The following is a 24862-nucleotide window of genomic DNA, read 5'->3' as shown; positions in this document are numbered from 1 at the left end:
CACAATTTTGAACTTGTCTAGTGTTCTGATTATTGTCTTAGGACCCATGCATCAGGGCAGCGAGTCTGCTCAGATCTCTTGCTGTATTGCGGAGGTAGGCCTTTCTCTCTCTTGACAGATCCTCATGTCCTCTAGGTGTTCCAGGACAGCCTCACACTGTCTCATGGGATATTCTTAGCCTTGCTGAATGTTGTTGGTATTTTAATTGAACTCTGGCAGGCTGCTCAGCACAACAGGAGGCAGACAGATAGGGAGGCCCCTGTGGGAGCCTGAGTAGATCACCGGTTTCCAGGCTGTTCTGATGCAGGTGGTACATACACCTCTCCATGACAATATAATTTCCTTTCTCTGTCTGACTGCCCATATTCTTTCCCCAGTGCAGCCTTTCAGGCTCTCTCATTACACCACTTGTGTCCCTATCTAAAACTCAAGTTTAAGGGTTTGTGGTGTCTCTATTCCCTTGGTGGCTAAGGTGGAAGTAAAAGGTCATTTTATATTTTTTACTTTTTTCTAAAATCCATTCTAGGGCTTTGTGAAGGATGTCCATGAAGACTCTGTCACCATCTTCTTTGAAAACAAGTAAGACCTTGGGAATAGAGAATCCAGCATACTAGGTCCTAGAAGGAGAGTGGAGAAGAGGGGGCGGCTGAGTCCTATGAGGCATGTAATAGGTGGGGAGACCTGAGGGTTTGGGTGGGGAACTTACATGGATCCCAGGAGAGGAAAGGGCTGAGAATTTGGTGAGGGCGGGGGCGTTTGGCCCAGTATTTAGAGTCTAGAAAGAGATGGATGGCACCACTATGGAGCAGGACCTGGGGGTTAGCCTCTGATTATCCAGATAGGTGGGAATCGCCCAGCCGAGGCAATAACCCTTTTGTAAAGAAATGGGCAACCGTATCAGTCAGAGTAGCTTTTTCATATTCTTGTTTCTCTTACAGCTGGCAGAGTGAGAGACAAATTCCTTTTGGAGATGTCCGACTACCACCTCCAGCTGACTATAATAAGGAGATCACAGAAGGGGATGAAGTGGAGGTAAGGGCTGTGGAGTACACCCTTTCTAAATGTCACGTTTTCCCAGGATTCTAGGCTTTTCTCTGGTTGGTTCATATTCCTTCCTCCCCAACTAAACCATATCCAGCCACTAAGTCATTTCCATAGGCTACATGCCTGTGGAAATGTAAAATGCAACAGTTCCCCTTTCATCACTGTTATGATCAGCCAAACTCTGAGGGACATCCCCAGTTTCAGGGGATTTGCCTTCCATTTGTGGTAACAGCATCTAAAATCCAGTGTGCGCTGATTTTTTTTTTTTTTTTTTTTGAGATGGAGTCTCGCTCTGTCGCCCAGGCTGGAGTGCGGTGGCCGGATCTCAGCTCACTGCAAGCTCCGCCTCCCGGGTTCAAGCGATTCTCCTGCCTCAGCCTCCCGAGTAGCTGGGACTACAGGCGCCCGCCACCTCGCCCGGCTAGTTTTTTGTACTTTTTAGTAGAGACGGGGTTTCACCGTGTTAGCCAGGATGGTCTCGATCTCCTGACCTCATGGTCCGCCTGTCTCGGCCTCCCAAAGTGCTGGGATTACAGGCTTGAGCCACCGTGCCCGGCTTTTTTTTTTTTTTTTTTTCAGATGGAGTCTCGCTCTGTTGCCCAGGCTGGAGTGCAGTGGTGCAATCTTGGCTTACTACAACCTCCACCTCTCGGTTTCAAGCAATTCTTCCACCTCAGCCCCCCAAGTAGCTGGGATTACAGGCACTTGCCATCATGCCTGGCTAATTTTTGTATTTTTGCAGAGACGAGGTTTTACCATGTTGGCCAGGCTAGTCTTTTTCTTTTTTTTTTTTTTTTTGAGACGGAGTCTCGCTCTGTCACCCAGGCTGGAGTGCAGTGGCCGGATCTCAGCTCACTGCAAGCTCCGCCTCCCAGGTTTACGCCATTCTCCTGCCTCAGCCTCCCGAGTAGCTGGGACTGCAGGCGCCCGCCACCTCGCCCGGCTAGTTTTTTGTATTTTTTAGTAGAGACGGGGTTTCACGGGGTTAGCCAGGATGGTCTCGATCTCCTGACCTTGTGATCCGCCCATCTCGGCCTCCCAAAGTGCTGGGATTACAGGCGTGAGCCACCGCGCCTGGCCAATTTTTGTGTTTTTAGTAGAGATGGGGTTTCACTCTGTTGGCCAGGCTGGTCTTGAACTCCTGACCTTGTGATCTGCCTGCGTTGGCCTCCCAAAGTGCTGGGATTACAGGTGTGAACCACCACGCCTGGCCATCCCAAATATCTTGTTGGGTTGTTTTTTTTTTTTGAGACAAGTTTTCATTCTGTTGCCCGTGCTGAAGTGCAGTGGTGCAATCATAGCTCACTGCTCACTGCTCAGGCTCAACCTCCCAGGCTCAAGTGATCCTCCCACCTCGGCCTCCTAAGTAGTTAGGACTGCAGGCGTGCACCACCACAACTGCCTCTTTTTTGTTTTCTTTTTGAGATAGTGTCTTGCTCTATCACCTAGGCTGGAGTGCAGTGCTATGATCTCAGCTCACTGCAACCTCTGCCTCCCAGGTTCAAGCGATTCTCCTGCCTCAGCCTCCTGAGTAGCTGGAAGTACAGGCATGTGCCACCACACCTGGCTTATTTTTGTATTTTTAGTAGAGGTGGGGTTCTACTGTGTTGGCCAGGCTGGTCTTGAATTCCTGACCTCAGGTGATAAGCCCACCTCAGCCAAAGTGCTGGGATTATGGGCGTAAGCCACTATGCTTGGCCTCTTGTTTTTTTGGTTTTCTTTTTTTGGTGGAGATGGGGTCTCACTATGTCGCCGTTGCCCAGGCCATTCTTGAGAACTCCTGTGCTCAAGAGATCCTCCTACCTTGGCCTCCCAAAGTGCTGGGATTATAGGCGTGAGCCACTGTGCCCAGTAGCCCCAAATATTTTAATGGTTATTCTATTGTTTACGTTGCCTAAGCTTGTCTTGAACTCCTGGGCATAAGCATTCCTTTTGCCTCAGCCTCCCAAAGCACTGAGATTACAGGTGTGAGCCCCACCATGCCTGGCCTCCTCATCCCTTTCTTGATACTTTTGGGTGGTCTTCAATATCTCTTTGATTCTCTACTTTTCTTTAGGTTTATTCTCGAGCCAATGAACAGGAACCTTGTGGCTGGTGGCTGGCCCGGGTGCGGATGATGAAGGGAGATGTGAGTGACTGGGAATGCCTTTGGAGAACTACTGAAACAAATATTTTATTCTTAGAAAGTTGCTCAGGTCATCCACAACTTCTCCTTTTTTACCATATGCCAGTTCTATGTTATTGAATATGCTGCCTGTGATGCCACCTACAATGAAATTGTTACCCTGGAGCGACTTCGGCCAGTTAATCCCAATCCCCTTGCAACCAAAGGCAGCTTCTTCAAGGTTACCATGGCTGTGCCCGAGGATCTGAGAGAAGCGTGAGTGTTAAGGATGGTGGGAATGAGGGCCCTCTTTACAGCCCTAATCTCTGGCTTTATTTCTTCCAGGCATCACTCCCACTTTGCAGTTTTCTCTGTTGTTCCCCTGGCCCTCTAGAGCCCTTCTTGCTAAGAAGACACTCTGTTTATTTTCCCATCCTTGTTCTTTAACTGTGGTCCCTCTTATTTTCTTATGCACTCAGCCCTGCTCCTCTGATTTTTTTTTTTTTTAAATAGAGACAGGGTCTCACTATGTTGCCCATGCTAATCTTGAACTCCTGACCTCAAGTGATCATCTTGCCCTAGCCTCCCAGAGTGCTAGGATTACAGGTGCAAACCACCATGCCTGGCCTCCCCAGAGCTCTTCACTGTACTCTCTGTATTCTGCCCTCTGAGTACTTTTTTCCTCTGCAGCTGCTCCAATGAAAACGTCCATAAAGAGTTCAAGAAAGCGCTGGGAGCCAACTGCATCTTTCTCAACATCACAAACAGTGAACTCTTCATTCTGGTGAGTTTATTCTGCCTGAATTTCACATAAGCCCTTTGAACATTTTTTCTTTTTCCCCTTTTAACCCCTTTGCAGAAAGGAAAGGGCTTAAATGTGCTTATATTTATTTGTCAGAGAGGACTGTGTTGCTCCTGACTCCTACAGGCCCAGGTAGTCCACCTTTTTTTTTCTTTTTTTTGAGACGGAGTCTCACTCTTGTTGCCCAGGCTGGAGAACAATGGCACAATCTCGGCTCACTGCAACCTCCACCTCCAGGGTTCAAGCAATTCTCCTGCCTCAGTCTCCCGAGTAGCTGGGATTACAGGTGTGCGTCACCACGCCTGGCTAATTTTTTTTTTTTTTTTGAGGTGGAATCTCACTCTGTCGCCCAGGCTGGAGTGCAAAGGTGTGATCTTGGCTCACTGCAACCTCCGCCCTCCAAGTTGAAGCGATTCTCCTGCCTCAGCCTCCTGAGTAGCTGGGATTACAGGCACCTGCTACCTCGTCTGACTAATTTTTTTTTTGTATTTTTAGTAGAGACAGGGTTTCACCATCTTGGCCAGGCTGGTCTTGAACTCCTGATCTTGTGATCCACCCATCTCGGCCTCCCAAGTTCTTGGATTACAGGCATAAGCTACCGCACCCAACATGCCCAGCTAATTTTTGTATTTTTAGTAGAAACAAGGTTTCACCATATTGGTCAGGCTGGTCTTGAACTCCTGACCTCATGATCCACCCACCTCAGCCTCTCAAAGTGCTGGGATTACAGGCATGAGCTACCATGCGCGGCCTCTGACCTTTTTTTTTAAATCCGATAATCATGTTGCCATCTGGGTTGGAGACCCTCTCTTGATACTTGGACTTTCAGAAATAGAGTATGTAGCTCTCACCTTATGCTTGCTCTTTGCTTTCTCTCTAAACCATTGTCCTTCAGTACCTGGATAGTCAGCCTTTGTGGGACTGACAGTGAGTCTCCTCCTTCCTAGCGTCATTTCTTTTTTTTTTTTTTTTGGAGATGGAGTATTGCTCTGTCACCAGGCTAGAATGCAGTGGCACAGTCTCGACTCACTGCAACCTCCGACTCCTGGGTTCAAGTGATTCTACTGCCTCAGCCTCTGGAGTAGCTGGAATTATAGGCGTGCACCACCACGCCTGGCTAATTTTTGTATTTTTAGTAGATACAGGGTCTCACCCTCTTGGCCAGTCTGGTCTCGAACTCCTGACCTCGTGATCCTCCTGCCTCGGCCTCCCAAAGTGCTGGGATTACAGGCATGAGCCGCTGCGCCCAGCCTGCTAGCTTCATTTCTCAACCCTTTTCCCGAGATTTAGGCATCCTGATTTCTAGTCCCTGGCTCTCCCTCAGTGTTTATTCCAAGCCAGTTTTAATGACTTTCCCACCGGTTTCCTCACAGTCAACCACAGAAGCCCCTGTGAAGCGAGCATCTCTGCTGGGTGATATGCATTTCCGAAGCCTGCGCACCAAACTGCTACTTATGTCCCGAAATGAAGAAGCTACCAAGCACCTAGAGGTAACTTTTAGCTCCTTTTCCTCCTGCTGAAGATACTGTCTTCCTCCCTTCCTACCCTGTCCTCCATCCATGCTCTTGTATTTACAGAACAAAGACTAAGGCATTTTCTGGGCAATTAAACCTGGTTCAGCTATTATTTTATCTCAGACTCCTCCAGATGACAGAGCTCTATCATGGTATAGTACAATTATTTTCAGATTTCTTTTAACCAATTTTTTTAAAATTTTTTTGAGACAGTCTCGCTCTGTCACCTAGGCTGGAGTGCAGTGACATGATCTCGGCTCACTGCAACCCCCACCTCCTGTGTTTAAGCAATTCTCATGCCTCACCCTTCTGAGTAGCTGGGATTACAGGCATGCGCCACCACACCCGGCTCAGTTTTGTATTAGTGGAGATGGGATTTTGCCATGTTGCCCAAGCTGGTCTCGAACTCCTGACCTCATGTGATCCACCCATCTCGGCCTCCCAAAGTGCTGGGATTACAGGCGTGAGCCACCACACCTAGCCGATGGCACCCTTTTTGATGAAGTTAAATGTTACTTGGAACCACAATGCATAAAATAGTCAGAGCAGCTCTGTCTAAAAGTGGAAAGTGGACATGGCTCTTACCTCCACCAACACCCCCAAATCACCTGTGGAAACCAAACGACTTTGCAGGATATATTTGAGAACCATTTGGACACTGGGCATACCACTGGACTTGGAATGCTAAGTCTTGTCAAATAATTGTCTTTTGGCAAATAATTTCATTACGCTGAGATTTATCTTCATCTGTGCCAGTGAGGTCGGTAGGCTAGAGTGTTTCTTTTTTTAAATTTTATATTTAAAATATTTTTTCTATTTGTTCATTCTCACAACTTAATAGGTAAACTAGAACATTTCTTTTATTCTTTTTTGTTTTTTTTTTCAAGAGGGAGTTTCTCTCTTGTTGCCCAGGCTGGAGTGCAATGGCACAACTTCGGCCCACTGCAACCTCCACTTCCTGGGTTCAAGCCATTCTGCTGCCTCAGCCTCCTGAGTAGCTGAGGTTACAGGCATGTACCACCACGCCTGGCTAATTTTTGTGTTTTTTAGTGGAGACAGGATTTCACCATGTTGACCAGGCTGGTCTCGAACTCCTAACCTCAGATGATCTGCCTAACTCGGTCTCCCAAAGTGCTGGCATTGCAGGCATGAGCCACTGCGCCCAGCCTCGTTTTTTCTTTTCTTTTTTGAGACAGGGTCTCACTCCCATTGCCCAAGTTGGAGTAACATGGCTCACTGCAGCCTTGACTCCCCAGGTTCTGGTGTTTCTCCTACCTCACCCTCCTCAGTAGCTGGAATTACTTGCGTGTGCCACCATGCTCAACTAATTTTCTTTCTTTTTTTTTTTTTTTTGGATGGAGTCTTGCTCTGTTGCACAGGCTGGAATGGAGTGATGCAGTCTTGGCTCACTGCAACCTCCACCTCCCAGATTGTAGCAATTCTCCTGCCTCAGCCTCCCAAGTAGCTGGGATTACTGGCGCCTACCACCACACCCAGCTAATGTTTTTATTTTTAGTAGAGATGAGGTTTCACCATGTTGGCCAGGCTGGTCTTGAACTCCTGACCTCAGGTGATCCACCTGCCTCGGCCTCCCAAAGTGCTGGGATTACAGGCGTGGGCCACTGTACCCAGCCTAATTTTTTTTTTTTTTGAAACATAGTCTTGCTGTGTCGCTCAGGCTGGAGTGCAGTGGCGTGATCTCGGCTCACTGCAACCTCTGCCTCCTGGGTTCAAGCAATTCTCCCTCCTCAGTCACCGGAGTAGCTGGGATTATAGGAGCCCATCACCATGTCCAGCTAGTTTTCGTATTTTTAGTAGAGTTGGGGTTTCACTATGTTGGCTAGGCTCGAACTCCTGACCTCAAGTGATCTACCACCTCCCAAAGTGCTGGGATTACATGCGTGAGCCACTGTGCCTGGCCAATTTTTTGTATTTTTAATAGAGATGTGGTTTTGCCATATTGCCCAGGCTGGTCTTGAACGTATTTTTGTGTTTTTTTTTTTTTTTTTGAGACAGGGTCTCGCTCTGTTGCCCAGGCTGGAGTGCAGTGGCGTGATCTCGGCTGGATGGAGATGGAGTGCAAGCTCCATCTCCTGGGTTCATGCCGTTCTGCTGCCTCAGCTCCCCGAGTAGCTGGGACTACAGGCGGCCGCCACCACGCCCGGCTAATTTTTTTGTATGTTTTTTTAGTAGAGATGGGGTTTCACCATGTTAGCCAGGATGGTCTCGATCTCCTGACTTCGTGATCCACCTGCCTTGGCCTCCCAGAGTGTTGGGATTACAGGCGTGAGACACCATGCTGGGCTGAATGGTTTTTTTTTTTTTTTGAGATGGAGTCTCACTTTGTCACCCAGGCTGTAGTGCAATGGCGTGGTCTCAGCTCACTGCAACGTCCGCCTTCCGGGTTCAAGCAATTCTCCTGCCTCAGCCTCCCAAGTAGCTGGGACTACAGGTGTGTGCCACCACACCCGGCTAATTTTTGTATTTTTAGTAGTGACAGGGTTTCACTATGTTGGCTAGGCCGGTCTCAAACTCCTAACTTCATGATCCATCTGCCTTGGCCTCCCAAAGTGCTGGGATTACAGACGTGAGCCACTGTGCCCGGCCCTGGTCTTGAACTTCTAGACTCAAGAGATCCACTTGCCTGTACCTCCCAAAGTGCTAGGATTACAGGTGTGAGCCACCACACCCAGCCTATACTAGTATATTTCTTTTTTAGGGTGGGCGCAGTGGCTCACGCCTGTAATCCCAGCACTTCAGTACTTTGGGGGGCTGACGCAGGCAGACCACCTGAAGTTGGGAGTCGAGACCAGGCTGGTCAACATGGTGAAACCCCATCTTTACTAAAAAGACAAAATTCAGGTGGGCGTGGTGGCACACGGCTGTAATTTCAGCTACTCGTGAGACTGAGGCAGGAGAATTGCTTGAATCTGGGAAGTAGAGGTTGCAGTGAGCCAAGATTGTGCCATTGCACTCCAGCCTGGGGGACGAGTAAAACTCTGTCTCAAAAAAAAAAAAGATATGGCTGGGCGCGGTGGCCCACGCCTCTAATCGCGACACTTTGGGAGGCTGAGGAGGGTGGATCACCTGAGGCTGGGAGTTCAAGACCAGCCTGGCCAACATGGTGAAACCCCATCTCTACTAAAAATACAAAAATTAGCCTAACAAAAATTAGCCGGGCGTGGTGGCGGCTGCCTGTAGTCCCAGCTACTTGGGGAGCTGAGGCAGCAGAGCGGCATGAACCCAGGAGGTGGAACTTGCAGTGAGCCGAGATTACTCTTGGGCAACAAGAGTAAACTGCATCTCAGAAAAAAAAAAAAGGATATTTCTTTTTTTGTTGTTTTTTTGTTTGTTTGTTTTTTGAGATAGCGTCTCTGTCGCCCAGGCTGGAGTGCAGTGGCACTATCTTGGCTTACTGCAACCTCCAACTCCCAGATTAAAGCAATTCTCCTGCCTCATCCTCCCGAGTAGCTGGGATTACAGGTGTGTGCCATCACACCTGGCTAATTTTTGTCTTTTTTAGTAGAGATGGGGTTTCACCATGTTGGCCAGGCTGATCTCGAACTATGGACCTCAAGTGATCCGCTGGCCTCAACCTCCCAAAGTGTTGGGATTACAGGTGTGAGCCACCACACCTAGCCTGACTAGAGTATTTCTATGAGATCTTTTTGAATTCTGACATCCTGTAATTGTCAGATTCCCTTTCCTTGGTAGTATAACATTCTAAGTGAATAGGGTGTGTGTATTTGAATACCCATTTCCATTTATCAAGTGAATTGATCTTTTTGGGAGGCTTTTTTCTGTGGCTGTGCAATTGCTGGGTCATGATAATCTTTGACTTCTTCAGGGATCCTGCTCAGGGCACTGGCAGGAAAAATTTACTATTACCTTCAGATAATACAAACTTTATTTTTTGTTTTTGTTTTTTGTTTTGAGATGGAATCTCAGTCTGTTGTCCAGGCTGGAGTGTATGTAGTGGCAGGATCTCAACTCACTGCAGTCTCCACCCGCCAGGATCAAGTGATCCTCTCATGTCAGCCTTTGGGTGGGTGGGATTAGAAGTGCACGCCACCATACTTGGCTAATTCTTTCTTTCTTTTTTTTTTTTTTGAGACAGAGTTTCCCTCTGTCACCCAGGCTGGAGTGCAATGATGCAATCTCTGCTCCCTGCAACCTCTGCCTCCTAGGTTCAAGCGATTCTTGTGCCTCGGCCTCCTGAGTAGCTCAGATAACAGGCACATGCGCCCCCACATTTGGCTAATTTTTGTTTCTTTAGTAGAGACGGTGTTTCACCATGTTGCCTAGGCTGGTTTTGAACTCCTGACCACAGGTGATCCACCTGCCTTGGCCTCCCAAAGTATTGGAATTACAGGCATAAGCCACTGTACACAACCCTAATTTTAGTATTTTTAGTAGAGACGGAGTTTCACCCTGTTGGCTAGGCTGGTGACGAACCCCTGGCCTTAAGGGATCCACTTGCCTTGGCCTCCCAAAGTGCTGGGATTATAGGCATGAGCCATCACACTGGCCTATTTTATTTTATTTTTTAAATTTTTTGAGATGGAGTCTTGCTCTGTTGTCCAGGCAGGAGTGCAGTAATGCGATCTCAGCTCACTGTAACCTGTGTAGTTAGCACAGAGTGAGCAAAGGGAGACGGATACAAAATTTTGTCAGACAGCAAGTAGATCATGTAAGACATGTACGGTAGGCTGAGGGGGATTTTATTGTGTGTATACTGAGAAGCCATTGAGTTCACAGTGCCTTCTGTTTTGTCTTTTTTTTGGAGATGGAGTCTCGCACTGTCGCCCAGGCTGGAGTGCAGTGGTGCGATCTCCGCTCACTGCAAGCTCCGCCTCCCGGGTTCAACTGATTCTCCTGTCTCAGCCTCCCAAGAAGCTGGGACTACAGGCACCGGCCACCTCGCCCGCCTGATTTTTTTTTTTTTAGTAGAGACGGGGTTTCATTGTGTTAGCCAGGATGGTCTCGATCTCCTGACTTCGTGATCCACCTGCCTTGGCCTCCCGAAGTGCTGGGATTACAGGCGTGAGCCACCGTGCCCGGCCAAAAGTGCCTTCTTTTAAACTCCTGTTTCAATGATAGATTGAAAGGGGGGCAAGAACGGAAGCAGGAACAGAGCACAGTAGTCCAGGTGAGAAACTTGAACTGGAGTGCTAAAGGAAGAGAGAGAGAGTAGTTTTACGTAGGATACATTTTACAAGTAAAACCAGTAGGACTGACAGGCTCTGTGATACTGAGAGATACATATTTGGTCTACTGACCAGGCTCCTGGCATTCCACTTGTAAAATCCTTGGAATCTCCAGTGATGTGTGTTTTGTATGCTGATGAGTTGATTCATGGCTAGCCCCTCTAGGTGGCTTCATGATTAGAGGGTTGGAACTTTCAGCCTCACCCCCACCAGCTTCCTGGGAGGGGAGAGGGGCGAGGGGCTGAAGGTTAAGGCAGTCACTGATGGTCAGTGATTTAATCAGTCATGTCTAGTAGTGAAGCCTCTAAAAACCTGAAAGCGGCCGGGCGCGGTGGCTCAGGCCTATAATCCCAGCACTTTGGAAGGCCGAGGTGGGCAGATCACGAAGTCCAGAGTTCAAGACCAGTCTGGCCAGCATGGTGAAACCCTTTCTCCACTAAAAATACCAAAAAAAGGGAGGCAGAAGTTGCAATGAGCAGAGATCATGCCACTGCACTCCAACCTGGGTGACAGACCCCATCTCAATAAAAAGACAAAAAAAAAAAAGAAAACCCAGCTGTTCTGCAGGCTTATCTAGAAGACTCTTATAAGTCATTGTAGATCACTTCCCCTCCCTTCCTAGTGTAGTGATTTTGAACACTCAACTTAGTTTCTTTTCCCAACTTTCTCTTCTTGCCTGGTGTAAATCCTTGCTGCAATTCAGTCCTATCCAACTTGGAAGTGGGAAGTAGTGTATTACAATCAAGGAATGTCTCCTTTCAGGTATTATTTCTATTTGGCGCTTACAACATGGGATTCACTCTTCTAAAACCTTTCTGTCTTCCTGCCCCTGAACCCAAGGGTTCCTCTAAAGACTGATTGAGAAATGATGTGAAAGCCTTGTGTTCTATAGGCACATTTTCTGTTTTTCTTAACCCCTCAGTTTTTTTTTTTTTTTTTTGGAGACGGAGTCTTGATCTGTCACCAGGCTGGAGTGCAGTGGCATGATCTTGGCTCATTATAACCTCTGACTCCCTGGTTCGAGCGATTCTCCTGCCTCAGCCTCCCAAGTAGCTGGGATTATAGGCGCACCCCACCAAGCCCAGCTAATTTTTGTATTTTTAATAGAGACGGGGTTTCACCATGCAATCTCCTGACCTCGTGATCTGCCCGCCTCAGCCTTCCGAAGTGCTGGGATTATAGGCGTGAGCCACCGTGCACAGCCTACCCCTCACTTTTTACTTAAGTTGTTGGGTTTTATATGGGCATGAGTTGATATTCGTTTGGTTAAGGTAAGAGTTCCTTACACTTGCATGTACCTTGTGAGAAGTACTTTCACACCAGCCTTGTCTAATCCTTTTGCTAGTCTTGAGAATAAGATAAGTTCGATATAATCACTTAGCAGATGACACAAGAGGCAGTGTTTGTTTTAAGATCACACAGATAGATACTGTTAGGGATAGATACTCTTAGGGCCAAATCCAGAACTTCGGTGGGTCTCAGTCCAAACTCTACCCTCTTTACCTTTCCTCCCCCACAAACCATTGGTATTTGGAAGGTAGGGGTGGAATTAAAAGTTCTTGACCTTGGCCAGGCATGGTAGCTCACACGGGTAATCCCAGCACTTTGGGAGGCTGAGGTGGGTGGATCACCTGAGGTCAGGAGTTTGAGACCAGCCTGGCCAACATGGTGAAACCCCATCTCTACCAAAAATACAAAAATTAGCCAGGAGTGGTGGTGGACACCTGTAGTCGCAGCTACTTGGGAGGCTGAGGCATGAGAATCAGTTGAACTCGAGACGCGGAGATCGCGCCACTGCACTCCAGCCTGGGCGACAGAGTGAAACTCCGTCTCAAAGGAAAAACAAAAAGTTCCTGACCTTTCCACACAGGTCCTGGTGGTCGGCGGACTCCAGAGTGGTTCTAGCTTTCTGTTAATATCACATAGTTTTCCTTATTGAAGTTATGCTAAGGGTCATGTGCCTGGGACTGTGTTCTGAGATTCTACCACCATGATTCCTACAGTGACTTTTCCTTTCAGACAAGCAAGCAGTTGGCAGCAGCCTTCCAAGAGGAGTTCACAGTGCGAGAGGACCTGATGGGACTGGCAATTGGGACTCATGGTGCCAACATCCAGCAGGCCCGAAAAGTACCTGGGGTGACTGCCATTGAGCTGGGTGAAGAGACCTGCACTTTCCGCATCTATGGGGAGGTCAGCAAAGGATGTCTTTCTTCTGGGTCTCTTAGTGGATAGAGGGAAGAGAGGCCGAAGTAGAAAATAAGCCTCAGGCTGGGCACAGTGGCTCACACCTGTCATCTCAGCACCTTGGGAGGCTGAAGTGGGAGGATCACTTGAGCCTAGGAGTTTGAGACCAGCCTGTGCAATATAGTGAGACCCAATCTCTACAAAAATTTAAAAATTAGCTGGAAGTGGTGGTGCGTACCTATAGTCCCAGGTACTTGGGAGGCTGAAGTGGGAAGATGGAGGGGAGGATCGCTTGAGCCTGGGAGTTTGAGACCAACCTGGGCAACATAGAGAGACCCTGTCTTTACCCCCGAAGAAAACCAAAAATCGTTAACTGAGCATGGTGGCATGCATCTGTGGCCCCAGCTACTTGGCTACTTGGGAGGCTGAGGCAGGAGGATCACTTGAGCCTAGAAAGTCGAGGCTGCAATACACCATGATGGTGCCACTGAACCAACTTGGGCAATATAGTCAATAGAGTGAGACCAAAAAATAACAAAAATAGACCAGATCTGTGTCGCCCAAGCTTGTCTTTAACTCCTGGCCTCAAGCAGTCCTCCCTTAGCCTCCCAAACTGTTGAGATTACAGGTGTGAGCCACTGTGGCTGGCCAAGGTCCTCTGTTTTTTTGTTTTTTTTGTTTTTTTAAAGTTATTTATTTGTTTAATTTATTTCTTTATGAGACGGAGTCTAACTCACTCTGTTGCCCGGGCTGGAGTGTAGTGGCATAATCTCAGCTTATTGCAATGTCCACCTCCTGGGTTCAAGAAATTCTTCTGCCTCAGCCTCCTGAGTAGCTGGGATGACAGACGTGAGCCACCATGCTTGGCTGATTTTTTGTATTTTTAGTAGAGATAGCGTTTCACCATATCGCCCAGGCTAGTCTTGAACTCCTGACCTCAAGTTATCCGCCTGCCTCAGCCTCCTAAAGTGCTGGGATTACAGGCACGAGCCACCTCACCCAGCTGGTCTTCTGTTTTAGTAACAACTCCCCGCTGTTCTTCCTTTAGACTCCCGAGGCTTGCCGACAGGCCCGAAGCTACCTGGAGTTTTCTGAGGACTCAGTGCAAGTGCCCAGGAACCTGGTTGGTGAGTTGGTGGCGTGTATATACAGTTAGAGGTCAGAATCAAGATTCTCTACAGTGATTCTGAGCTTGTATCCAGGATTGGCACCTCCCTGTGGACTCTCAGTTTCACAAGGACAGAGAAACAGTCTGTAATGGGAGTGATAAAAATGAAAGAATAAATTTCTAGGGATTGTAACATTTTGTCCTGTAAAAACACATCAGAAAACTAGAAGCAGGAGAATGAAGTAAATGGAATCCATATAAAGAAAATGAGGCTGGAAGACGGTTTATCAGCTTTATTCTTATTTCCTAAAAAAAAAAAAAAAAAAAAAAAAAAGGCTTAATTCCTCCTTTACTTATTCCAGGCAAAGTGATTGGAAAGAACGGGAAAGTGATCCAGGAGATTGTGGATAAATCTGGTGTGGTGAGGGTTCGAGTGGAAGGGGATAATGACAAGAAGAACCCCAGGGAGGAGGTATGGGTACGGGGCAAGTGGGCATAGAGATTGGTTTCCAGAAGTAAATGGGATTGTCCTCTTAGGGCTGGGATTGTCCTTTGAGAGGGTGGAGTACGGAAACTTGTTTAACCCTAGTAGATTTAGAGTCCAGAATGATCCCACTGGGCAGGTTCCCCTAGGACACTGGGCGGGGTTAATCCTTCCATTTCATTTTCCTTTCTGATCCATCGTCTCTGCTCTCTGCTCTCCAGGGAATGGTTCCCTTCATTTTTGTTGGCACCCGAGAGAACATCAGCAATGCCCAGGCTTTGCTGGAGTATCACCTTTCCTACCTGCAGGTACCCAGGCTGGGAGAGGACAGAGCTGGGTGTGGAAAGGGTTTGAACTAAGACTGCTGTGGGGGTCAACTCAGGAATTTTGGTGCTCTGTTTGTCTCTCCATGTAGAACAGAAAACATTTGTGGAAATTTGGGGCTATAGGGTTGGGTCCCAGAATTTTCCTTGTTTAGCCAGCGTCTTCCTTCTCCTTGCATTCCTAAGAGATTAGATATAGAGGGACAGTCAGGGTGGAGAAGCATGAAGAAAGGCACTGATCTTGTTTCTCCTTTCGCTTCTTCTTCCGTCTTTTACCCAACCAGGAGGTAGAGCAGCTTCGCTTGGAGAGGTTGCAAATTGATGAGCAGCTTCGGCAGATTGGGCTGGGCTTTCGCCCTCCTGGGAGTGGGCGGGGCAGCGGTGGCAGTGACAAGGCTGGATATAGCACCGATGAGAGCTCCTCCTCCTCCCTCCATGCGACTCGAACCTATGGGGGCAGCTATGGGGGCCGTGGCCGTGGCCGGAGGACAGGCGGTCCTGCCTATGGTGAGACAGCTTGGGAACAGGAGGCAGGGAGTGGCAGGGCTTGTGGGTAGAGGCAGAGGTCTGGATGGAAGTTTGGGGAAATCTGGGATGGAGATGATAAAGAAGTGATTGATTGGCTGGGGGACTTGTGAGTGAGAGGGAGAATTCTTCCATTTTGGGGAATGTGATGGATCCTGAGGTAGGACGAATGGCCGTGAATAAATCCCACTGTGTTCTTCAGGCCCCAGCTCAGATGTGTCTACAGCTTCAGAGACTGAGTCAGAGAAGAGAGAGGAACCCAACCGAGCTGGGCCTGGCGACAGGGATCCCCCAACCCGAGGGGAAGAAAGCCGGAGGCGGCCGATTGGGGGCCGGGGTAGGGGACCCCCACCTGCCCCCCGGCCCACTTCGAGATATAATTCTTCATCTATTAGCTCAGGTACCAGACAGCTGGGTTCATGAATATGGGCCAAAACAAAAGATGATGGGCACCTGAATGCCACCTTCTCCTCTTCTTCCTCTGACCAGTGCTGAAGGATCCAGACAGTAATCCCTACAGCCTATTGGACACATCTGAACCAGAGCCCCCGGTTGATTCAGAACCTGGGGAACCCCCCCCAGCAAGTGCCAGGCGCCGCCGCTCCCGCCGCCGCCGCACTGATGAAGACAGGACCGTCATGGATGGAGGCCTGGAATCAGATGGGCCCAACATGACAGAGAATGGCCTGGGTGAGGGTGTGCCTGGAGTCTGGAAAGTTAGACATGGGTAGGAATTGAGGGTGAGAGGTTAGATGTGTGACTCTGGTTTTTTCCTGCCCTACAGAAGATGAATCAAGACCTCAACGTCGTAATCGCAGCCGCCGCCGCCGTAACCGTGGTAATCGGACTGATGGTTCTATCAGTGGAGACCGCCAGCCAGGTCAGCCAACTCTGGACACCAGAATCCTTCCTCAGAGCTGAGAGAATGGGATGCTTCCTACCCTGTGAAAATCAGGGGTTCAGGTTCAGTGGGTGTCTTGGGCTGGCTACCAGAATTCCATCTGAAAGTCTTAATCTCCTGCCTTCCCCAGTGACTGTGGCTGACTATATCTCACGAGCAGAGTCTCAGAGCCGCCAGCGGCCACCCCTGGAACGCACTAAACCCTCAGAGGACTCTCTTTCAGGACAGAAGGTAGGCAGGCAAGATGTGATTTACCCATCCCTTTTTTGTTGTTACTCTGGGGCAGAGGGCACAACAAATTTCACAAAGAAATCTCTTACTGAATTGCAGAGGCAGCGGTGTCTGGTGGAGTTTAGACTAGTGTAAACTTTGAATAGGATAGAGAGGAAAGTGTGGTTCACATTTTGTGGATCCCAAGTAAGAGAGACTGGATCATGGGGAACCAACCTCTGGATCACCAAATGCCAGGAGGGCTTGGATGGTAGAAATGTCTCCCACCTGAATTTCTACTCACCGCTTCTTGCTTGTCTGTTTTCTTTTCCACTTTCCCCTCAGGGTGACTCTGTCAGCAAGCTTCCTAAGGGCCCCTCGGAGAATGGGGAGCTCTCCGCCCCCTTGGAGTTGGGTAGTATGGTGAATGGGGTTTCATAAAACCTCCAGCCTGCACCCCTCCCTTCTCCATCTCGCTTGCTGCCCAACACCATGGCCCTCACAGGCCCAACTGACCTGCGCTGGAGCTGCTCTTATCTAGGGGGGAGGGGGGTGGCACAGCAGCTTGGGTACCCCCCAACCTCCAGGAGCTAGTGGAGGGGTGTGTAACAGGGTCATACCCCCTCCCTCTTGTCCACCCTACCCCCAGGGTAAGGGGAGCCTCTCTCCTTCCCCATCAGACTGGATGTGCCTTTATCCTCTAATGCCCCAATCTCTCTCTGAACACCCCCATTCTCCACCTGTTGGTGGGGGGTGCTCCTTGACCCACCCAGATTTGACCGTTCAGGGGGCCTCCCCTGCTATCCCTCCTCCCATCCTGTACCCCCCATTTCTGGGGCCTCATCACTGTGGAAGACGGGGATAGTAAGATAAGTGGGTGGGAGGCACGGGGAAGGTTTTGGAGTAGAACCAGGGGTGTGTATGAAGGGGGGTGACAAGGTCCCCCGGGGGAGGGGACCAACCTTGTCTGGTGGATGAGAAGGCGTATTTATTTTTCACTGTACAGTATTTAAAAAGAGAATAAAAAAATCCAAATGGCTCTCTGGCTCCTGTGCCGCCTTTGTCCCCAGTTTGGTCCCTTTGTTTCTCTAGGACTGACCTGCCCTGACCCCCCCGCTCTTGTTTTCTGTTCCTCCACACTTGACTTCTCATTGTCTCTTGTCCCAAAGATGGTCTTACTTCTGGGAATTCCTGACATTCCTAAACTCCCCAGGCCCAGGTTCTCCCTCCTGGTCCAGAGGAGGGGGGCTTGTGCCTTGTTGCTTCACCCTAACCCTAACCCTAACCCCTCCCCCAAGTTTGCTGATGGAGGGAGTTGGGCCACTCCTATACCCTGAGTCACGGCACAGGCTAGGCAGGGCTGCTCAGAGCTGGAGCTGTTCCTGCTAGAAGCTGAGAGCCAAGGCAGGCTGCTTAATCCGATTACCTGAGGCCTGGGGCTTGGGCTGGGTCGTTGGGCAGAATGAGGAGCAGGGTTCCCTGACGGCAGCCTCTGGAGCCTGGGGCCCGGCCTTCTTGGTGGTGTTCTGATCTGGTTCCAGGCTTTTCATCCGGCATGCACATCACAGACCTCTCAACTCGAGTTGTCCTAGGTTTCCTGGCTCCCCCCTCATGACTGGGAGGACTGAAGATAAAACTTGCCATAAAACAATGGCAGTCGAGAAATCTAGGTTTAGGGACTGGAGTTGGGAGGGCTTAAGTTTTCTCACTTGGGAAAGGGGTTGAATCACGGCCCAAGCACCTGCTGGAATGACTCAGGAAACAAAAATGGTCTCTCTCCTCGGCCTTTCTTGCCCCAGGGGCAGGTCTGGGATTTGAGGAGCAACAGGCGCCAGGAAAGGGTTTGAGTTGGTGGTCGGGGATGCTCCCAAGCTCCTCTCAGCACAACTCAGGCCCTGAGGGCACTTGATCCGCCTGTGCTTGATCCCATTGTGGAAAGAATTGGCTTTAAATTGCCTGTGCTCAGGGAGGGGAGGCAATCAGCCACGGGCTGGAAGGCCTGACATCAGGTCTTGGGTGGGGGGGGCGTGGCACCCTGAGGGTGTTGGGGGCTGGGACAAACAGGACACCTGGGTTTACCTACGGGCAGCGGATGTTGGCGCCCTTAAGGAGGTGCAGTGTTCTGGGAGGGACAGGGGCGGAGTCAGTCTTTAAAAGCTGTTCCCAGGGCTGGCCCGCCTGCCACAAACGCTGAGCCCAGGTGGGAGAGTTCTGGGTCATCCGCGCCTGGCAGCTGCGGGAACTCCGGAGACCACAAAGCGGTTTATGGTTTACCCCCTCCACGGAAGGTCGGTCTGATCGCAGCTGCGGGTCGGGGAGAGGGACCGGGGGGGGTCCCCCCATTCAGTAGGCCTCAAAGCAGCACCTCTTCAGTGCCGGGGCATCAGACAGCGGATTTTGCATTCGACTCTCCCCAAAGTGTGCCGAACTGGTTGGAAGCAAAGGCTCTAGTTTAAGCGCTGGGCTTGGGGATAAAATATACTTTTTAAGGACCCAAGTTCCTCGGCAACGACTCCAGACTGGGAAGACCCCTCCATTTTCAGGATCGACGCTTCACGTTGAGGGGAGGGCATTCAGGACGCCCTCTTAAGGCTTCTCCCAACCCATGGCGCTACCGGGCTCCTCACAGGACCAGGCCTGGAGCCTGGAGCCTCCTGCTCCCACGGCTTCTGCGTCTTCATCTTCGGGACCCCAGGAGCGGGAGGGCGCTGGAAGCCCCGCGGCCCCCAGGGCGCTGCCCCTGGAGAAGGTGAAGCGGCCCATGAACGCGTTCATGGTGTGGAGCTCCGCTCAGCGCCGCCAGATGGCGCAGCAGAACCCCAAGATGCACAACTCTGAGATCTCCAAGCGCCTGGGCGCGCAGTGGAAGCTGCTGGACGAGGACGAGAAGCGGCCCTTCGTGGAGGAGGCCAAGCGGCTCCGCGCCCGGCACCTGCGCGACTACCCCGACTACAAGTACCGCCCTCGGCGCAAGGCCAAGAGCTCGGGCGCCGGACCTTCCCGCTGCGGACAGGGAAGAGGTAGCCTGGCCGGCGTCGGCGCGATCTGGGGGCCGGGGTACGCGACCACCCAACCTAGCAGAGGCTTTGGGTACAGACCCCCCAACTACTCGACAGCCTACCTGCCCGGCAGCTATGGGTGAGTGCCTGGGAAGCGGGCTGAAGACGGAGGGCCCATGCGCCCCTCTCCTGGAGCCTTGGTGGGGGTGGATGCCGGAGGACGGGAGCCCACCCAAGCAGAGGCCACTCTCGGCCAAGGTGTGGCGGGCACAGGCGCCAGTACCTTCGGGACCTGTGTAGGGTGGGGCGGGTCAGGGTTCTCCCAGAGGGCGTTTCCATCTCAGTCTGAAGGTGATGGCCCTGCAGGGCCCGGTGACGGACCCCTGGATGCGATTGTGTCCTAGTTAGATGCCCTGTTTCCCCCCTGCTTCTGGCCTGTGTGTGACCCAGCTTCCTCTCCCAGCCCCCAGGGCAAGGAGAGGCCAAGCCCATTCTGCCCCTTCCTGGCCTGACTCCCCAGCCCCAAGAGGAAAACAGCCGTGCAGCACGCAAGCCCGCTCCCGAGCGTGCCCCAACAGGGCCGCGGGCTCTCTATCCCCCGGTCGGCTTCCATGCCTGCTGCGCCCAGCGGGCTGGGTAGCCAGGGCTGGGTGGGTGGCAAGCTCTACCCTGTCTGCCCAGAATTGGTCGAATTCACCTCCAACCCAGGGAAGTGCCCTCTAACCTCTTGTTTCTCTCTGCAGCTCTTCCCACTGCAAACTGGAGGCCCCCTCATCGTGCTCCCTCCCTCAGAGTGACCCTAGGCTCCAGGGGGAGCTGCTGCCCCCCTATACCCACTACCTGCCCCCTGGCTCTCCCACTCCATACAATCCTCCCCTTTCTGGTGCCCCCATGCCCCTAACCCACCTCTAACTCTCGTGGACTCAGACCTCACCGGACGTGCCTCATCCTCCTTTTTTAATCCAGCAGCATCCCCTACCCCAGGCTGTCAACCCTTTCTCCTGTTGGACTACAGTGCAGACGCCGCCTGCAGTCCTCCCACGAAAGCCAGGGAGAGCCGCACAACACACAGTTATATTTTTGGTAGTATTAAACACAGTTTTGTATTATTCAACTGAGTCTCCAGTCTTTATTGTCCCATCTGTTCCCCTCACTGCAGCAGGAACCAGCCCCATCTCCACTCCCTTCCGCCTAGACCTGCCAGAGCAGGAACCTCCTCACCCCACCCTGGGGCCCTGCCTGAGTCATTCTCCGTCCCCCTTCCCCCACCTCAGCACTGGGGTCTGGGAGACAGTCCCAGCCGGGCTGAGGCGGGGAGGCAGCCACAGGCCCCCAGTCCCCTCCATTCTGCCTTCCAGGCTCCATCTTCTAAGGCCAGAAGGGAAGCAGGGAGGCTGGAGGACAGGGTAAAACATTTACCCAGGATGGTGTTAAACAGCTGGAAATTGCTGCTAGAGGAGGAGGCTTGGCTGAATGACTGAGTTAATAGTTCATGTACAGGGCTTAGAAAAGCACTCAAATGTCAAAATTTTGGCTTAGGAGACTCTACCCCCATCCTCTCCTTTTCTAAGGATCTGGATCCATCAACCATTTGTTTCCACTACAGCCAACCCTGGCTTAGAAAGTCTGCAAATGCAGAGGAATGGAGGATGAGTAAGTCACACCAGCAGGCTGGCTCAGATGGGGAGAACCCTGAGGTTGGGTGAATGAGTGGAAACGGAATGACTCCAGTAGCTGGCTCTACTCTGCCTTTTTCTGCCTGTGGGGAGGCCTTGCATTCCAGTAGAAGAGCAGCTGGGCGGCGATGAGGCCGTTGCAGAGTGAGGAGACCACAAAGGTCCCAGCCATCAGGGGATCTCCAGTTTCCTGGTTGCAAGAGACAGAGCCAGCGTTACCCTTCAGCATAGCTCAAGAAAGTTTCCCTTATGGACAAAGGATCCTGGCGGGGCAGCTTTGGCCCTTAGCTGGGAGAAGAAAGATGAGGTTTTAGTGCCTTCTAGAAGGAAGATGTTGCACTCACCTGAATGGAAGTGAAGATTCGGGCCAGGGAGCCCCCAAACAGCAGGAAGACTGTGATGGCTGAGAGCTGGCCTGTGTGCCCATTGTGGTAATTGGTGGCTGCCTGGAGAAGCTGGGGGAGGAGTTGAGACCTTTGGCTCTGTCACCTGAGCTCCTCCCATACTCCCCCAAGTCCAACACCCCCACACTTTGACCTTCCACTCTTTCCCCTCCACCCTGCCCCCCAACATCTTGTCCCTTGCTCCCGGTACCCACCCTCCCCACCACCACAGCAGGCACATTGGAGGCCTGGAGCAGGGTGACTACAGTCAAGGGCGTCAGAGGTGAGAGAAGCACCAGCAGGACCAGGCCGTAGCAAGCGAGGAAAGCGACACCTAGGGGTGGGGAGACAGGAGTCCTTGTCAATCTCCCAACATCATTTGGCTTTCCCAGGCCTGAGTTCCCAGCAGGGTTCCCAGGAACCACACAGCCTGCTCTTAGGGAAATCCCCAGCACCTTTCACAGTCTGTCCTCTGTAGTGCATGACCAGGAAGCAGATGGTGATCGTCTGGAGCATCAGGAATAAGGCTTCACCCCAAGAGCTGCAGAGTCAAGAGTTGGGAGGAAGAAAGGCGGGCCTAGAAAGAGGCAGGGAAAGCCTCCATAGCCCATCCATCCAGGGACACCATGCTCTGATCACACTTCTCTACAGCCCCCGCACGGGATTGGCTCATTCTCAATCGTGGCCATTCTTGGGATGCTCACCCCTTTTCAAGGTCACCTCCACTGGTGATGATTAGGTTTTTAAAAGGGCTTAAAACTTTCCTGGCCCCTCATCCCTTTTTTTTTTGAGACAGAGTTTCAAAAAAAAACTCCAGATCTTCATGCACAGGCTGGAGTGCAGTGGCACAATCTCAGCTCACTGCAACCTCTGTCTCCCAGGTTCAAGTGATTCTCCTGCCTCAGCCTCCCAAGTAGCTGGGATTACAGGTGCACACCACCACACCCAGCTAATTTTGTATTTTTAGTAGAGACAGGGTTTCACCATGTTGGCCAGGCTGGTTTTGAACTCCTGACCTCAGGTGATCCACCCACCTTGGCCTCCCAAAGTGCTGGGGTTAAAGGCACTAGCCACCCGGCCTGGCCACTTTCCTGCCCTGTAACCTCCCTCACCTTAATCCCCATTAGAGTTGTGGGTATTACCCTTGGGGAGGAAGAGTGAGCCCCTCACCTGAATGGGAAGTTGTTAGTGATGCTGTAGACCATGGTCCCAGTCAATGCCACTAGCTCCAGCATTACAGACTGGAGACTCAATCCTTCGGCACTCTTGGCTCCCAGGATTTTAAACACCTGGGGCAGCTTTACTAGGGGAAAGATGAGAAAAGTAGGACTGAGGAGTCTCCATTCTTTGGGATGCAACACAACAGCTACAGAATGAACGCCCACACAGCTGACGGCCTCTCAGAACCTCCACCTCAACCCAACAGCAGGAAAGAAAGATAAGAGACATACCAAGAAGTGAGCCAGCCACAATGCCCAGCCCCAGGCCTTTGCTGAGGAGAATCTTGAGGCAGGGGACTGAGGAGAGAAAAAAGGGTAAGCAGACAGGAGATGTCTGAAACCGAGGCCAGGGCTTGAAGCTCCTGTGGGCTCTCCCCAACCCCTCTTACCCACACCACGGTCTTGCATTGTCTTGGGGGGAGGAGGGACGGAGGGCAGCGAAAAAGGCCTGGTCTTTCCTGCTCCAAACCACGATACTTTTTTTTTTTTTTTTGAGACAGTCTTGCTCTGTCACCCAGGCTGGAATGCAGTGGCCCGATCTCAGCCCACTGCAGCCTCTGCCTCTCAGGTTCAAGCAATTCTCTTGTCTCAGCCTCCCAAGTAGCTAGGATTACAGGCGCACACCACCATGCCTGGCTAATTTTTGTGTTTTTAGTAGAGACGGGGTTTCACCATGTTGGCCAGGCTGGTGTCGAACTCCTGACTTCAGATGATCCACCTGCCTCAGCCTCCTAAAGTGCTGGGATTATAGGCTCGAGCTACCGCGCTGGGCCCCAGACTATTACTTTCCAAAACAGCTTTTCTCCAATGCCTACCACCTGCCACATCCAATCTTCCCTTCCCTATATTTTAACATCCAAACTTGGCTTGACCTCCATGGCTCTCCATTGCTTCCCCGTATAAAGTTAAGAAATGCCAAGTTAAGAAATGCCCAAGAGTTTTTTAATCCTTTATCTCCCTTCTCTGGGCCAATGGGTGCCCCATTTCACATGTCTTCTCTCACCAAAGACAAGTCTTCATACTTTTTTTTTTTTTTTAATTTTGAGACGGAGTTTCACTCTTGTTGCCCAGGCTGGAGTGCAATGGCACGATCTCGGCTCACTGTAACCTCTGCCTCCTGGGTTCAAGAGATTCTCCTGCCTCAGCCTCCCAAGTAGCTGGGATTACAGGCGCCTGCCACAATGTCCGGCTAATTTTTTGTATTTTTAGTAGAGACGGGGTTTCACCCTGTTGGCCAGGCTGTCTCAAACGCCTGACCTCAGGTGATCCACCTGCCTCGGCCTCCCAAAGTGCTGGGATTACAGGCGTGAGCCACCGTGCCCGCCCCATACCACTCTTTCTTGAACACTCTGACTGTCCCTGGCCCCTACTCAGGGACTAAACTTTACCCTTTCAGGACTTGCTTTTATGCCCTGGCCATCTACAACTTATGTAGCTTTGAAGCCTTCCCCTCAAGGAGCTTGGTCCAGTGGGAGTCAGACTCTCACGGGTCATGAATGCGGCTAAAACAAAGTGCCCCACGAGTTCAAGAGAGGGGCAGACTGACGCTTCCCAAATGGTCTGACGGTGGGCCTTGTTGTGGAGCTGTCTCGCAATCAAAAAGGAAGGGAGGCAAATTATTCCGAAATCAGACTATGAGCAAACCTGGAGGCTGGAAAGAAAGCAATCAGGGTGGCGGAGCCTTTGGGGGTGTAATGAAGGCCCAATTCATCAGGGGCTTTGAATTAAGCTTAACCCTGCTAGCGATCTAATAAAGGTTGGCATGATTTGACTTGACTTTTATTTTGTTTTATAAAGGTTGAGTCTTTTCGTCTTTCATTGTCGCTAAAGCTCAAATCTCACAAAGAAGTAATTCCACCCGATGACTTCCCCACTGGCACAAATATGGCGTCCTCCCTCTAAGGGGCCCGAGACACTTCCGCCCCTCTCAGAAGTGACTTCCGCTCAGCTCGGCGTGGCGGCAGTGACTGCCGTCACTTAGTCGCCGATCAAGCCTTGGACTAAGGGTCCACGGTCACTCGAGCAGGACTTGGATTGGATGCTGAATAAAACTCACCGTGAAGCAAGTCCCACTGAACGAAAAGTTGGTCGTAGCATTTCTCAGGTAAAAGAATCGGCACGAGCAGCCGTTTAAGCGGTCCATCCGCCTCGGCCGCCATATTGCAAAGCTAGCTTCCG

The 24862-nt window shown here is 51.0% G+C and overlaps 3 protein-coding genes across 15 annotated transcripts in view; 2 read left to right on the top strand and 1 right to left on the bottom strand.

Annotated features, from left to right (window-relative positions):
* The window catches only part of FXR2 (FMR1 autosomal homolog 2), a 25803-nt gene extending 8358 nt beyond the window's left edge, over positions 1 to 17445 (top strand). For 2 of the 4 annotated variants that reach the window (XM_077969650.1, NM_001266676.1), the window contains 16 exon segments: positions 527 to 579; positions 939 to 1032; positions 3101 to 3172; positions 3276 to 3424; positions 3839 to 3932; positions 5324 to 5440; positions 12691 to 12861; positions 13904 to 13982; positions 14326 to 14435; positions 14669 to 14755; positions 15055 to 15277; positions 15498 to 15695; positions 15785 to 15985; positions 16080 to 16175; positions 16327 to 16427; positions 16752 to 17445. In XM_077969650.1, the coding sequence (XP_077825776.1) occupies positions 3158 to 3172; positions 3276 to 3424; positions 3839 to 3932; positions 5324 to 5440; positions 12691 to 12861; positions 13904 to 13982; positions 14326 to 14435; positions 14669 to 14755; positions 15055 to 15277; positions 15498 to 15695; positions 15785 to 15985; positions 16080 to 16175; positions 16327 to 16427; positions 16752 to 16847 (1737 nt within the window). In that variant the 5' untranslated portion in view covers positions 527 to 579; positions 939 to 1032; positions 3101 to 3157 and the 3' untranslated portion in view covers positions 16848 to 17445. 4 annotated transcript variants of the gene reach the window in all.
* Positions 14242 to 24862, bottom strand: MPDU1 (mannose-P-dolichol utilization defect 1). 10 transcript variants are annotated; one of them, XM_077969470.1, is made up of 7 exons: positions 24741 to 24854; positions 22916 to 22981; positions 22635 to 22767; positions 21920 to 22005; positions 21680 to 21798; positions 21426 to 21536; positions 14242 to 16232 (listed from the first exon to the last, which is right to left on the bottom strand). In XM_077969470.1, the coding sequence occupies exons 1-7, from the start codon at positions 24841 to 24843 to the stop codon at positions 16155 to 16157; spliced, it is 696 nt and encodes a 231-aa protein (XP_077825596.1). In that variant the 5' UTR covers positions 24844 to 24854; the 3' UTR covers positions 14242 to 16154.
* On the top strand, positions 17446 to 20519 carry SOX15 (SRY-box transcription factor 15). The gene is made up of 2 exons (XM_015118518.3): positions 17446 to 19544; positions 20149 to 20519. The coding sequence occupies exons 1-2, from the start codon at positions 19012 to 19014 to the stop codon at positions 20315 to 20317; spliced, it is 702 nt and encodes a 233-aa protein (XP_014974004.3). The 5' UTR covers positions 17446 to 19011; the 3' UTR covers positions 20318 to 20519.

Source organism: Macaca mulatta, chromosome 16, assembly GCF_049350105.2.
Source record: "Macaca mulatta isolate MMU2019108-1 chromosome 16, T2T-MMU8v2.0, whole genome shotgun sequence".
NCBI classification, from domain to species: domain Eukaryota; kingdom Metazoa; phylum Chordata; class Mammalia; order Primates; family Cercopithecidae; genus Macaca; species Macaca mulatta.
Note: the sequence above shows the minus strand (reverse complement) of the source record. Positions and strands in the feature narration are given on the sequence as shown.

Coding starts and splice junctions, on each gene's coding strand:
- SOX15 (XM_015118518.3), top strand. CDS start 19,012: ATGGCGCTACCGGGCTCCTCACAGGACCAGGCCTGGAGCCTGGAGCCT. Junction 19,545..20,148: donor TACCTGCCCGGCAGCTATGG/GTGAGTGCCTGG, acceptor TTCTCTCTGCAG/CTCTTCCCACTGCAAACTGG.
- MPDU1 (XM_077969467.1), bottom strand. CDS start 24,843: ATGGCGGCCGAGGCGGATGGACCGCTTAAACGGCTGCTCGTGCCGATT. Junction 22,982..24,740: donor TCAGTGGGACTTGCTTCACG/GTGAGTTTTATT, acceptor TTCTCTCCTCAG/TCCCCTGCCTCAAGATTCTC. Junction 21,537..21,679: donor CTGCTGTGGTGGTGGGGAGG/GTGGGTACCGGG, acceptor CTCCTCCCCCAG/CTTCTCCAGGCAGCCACCAA.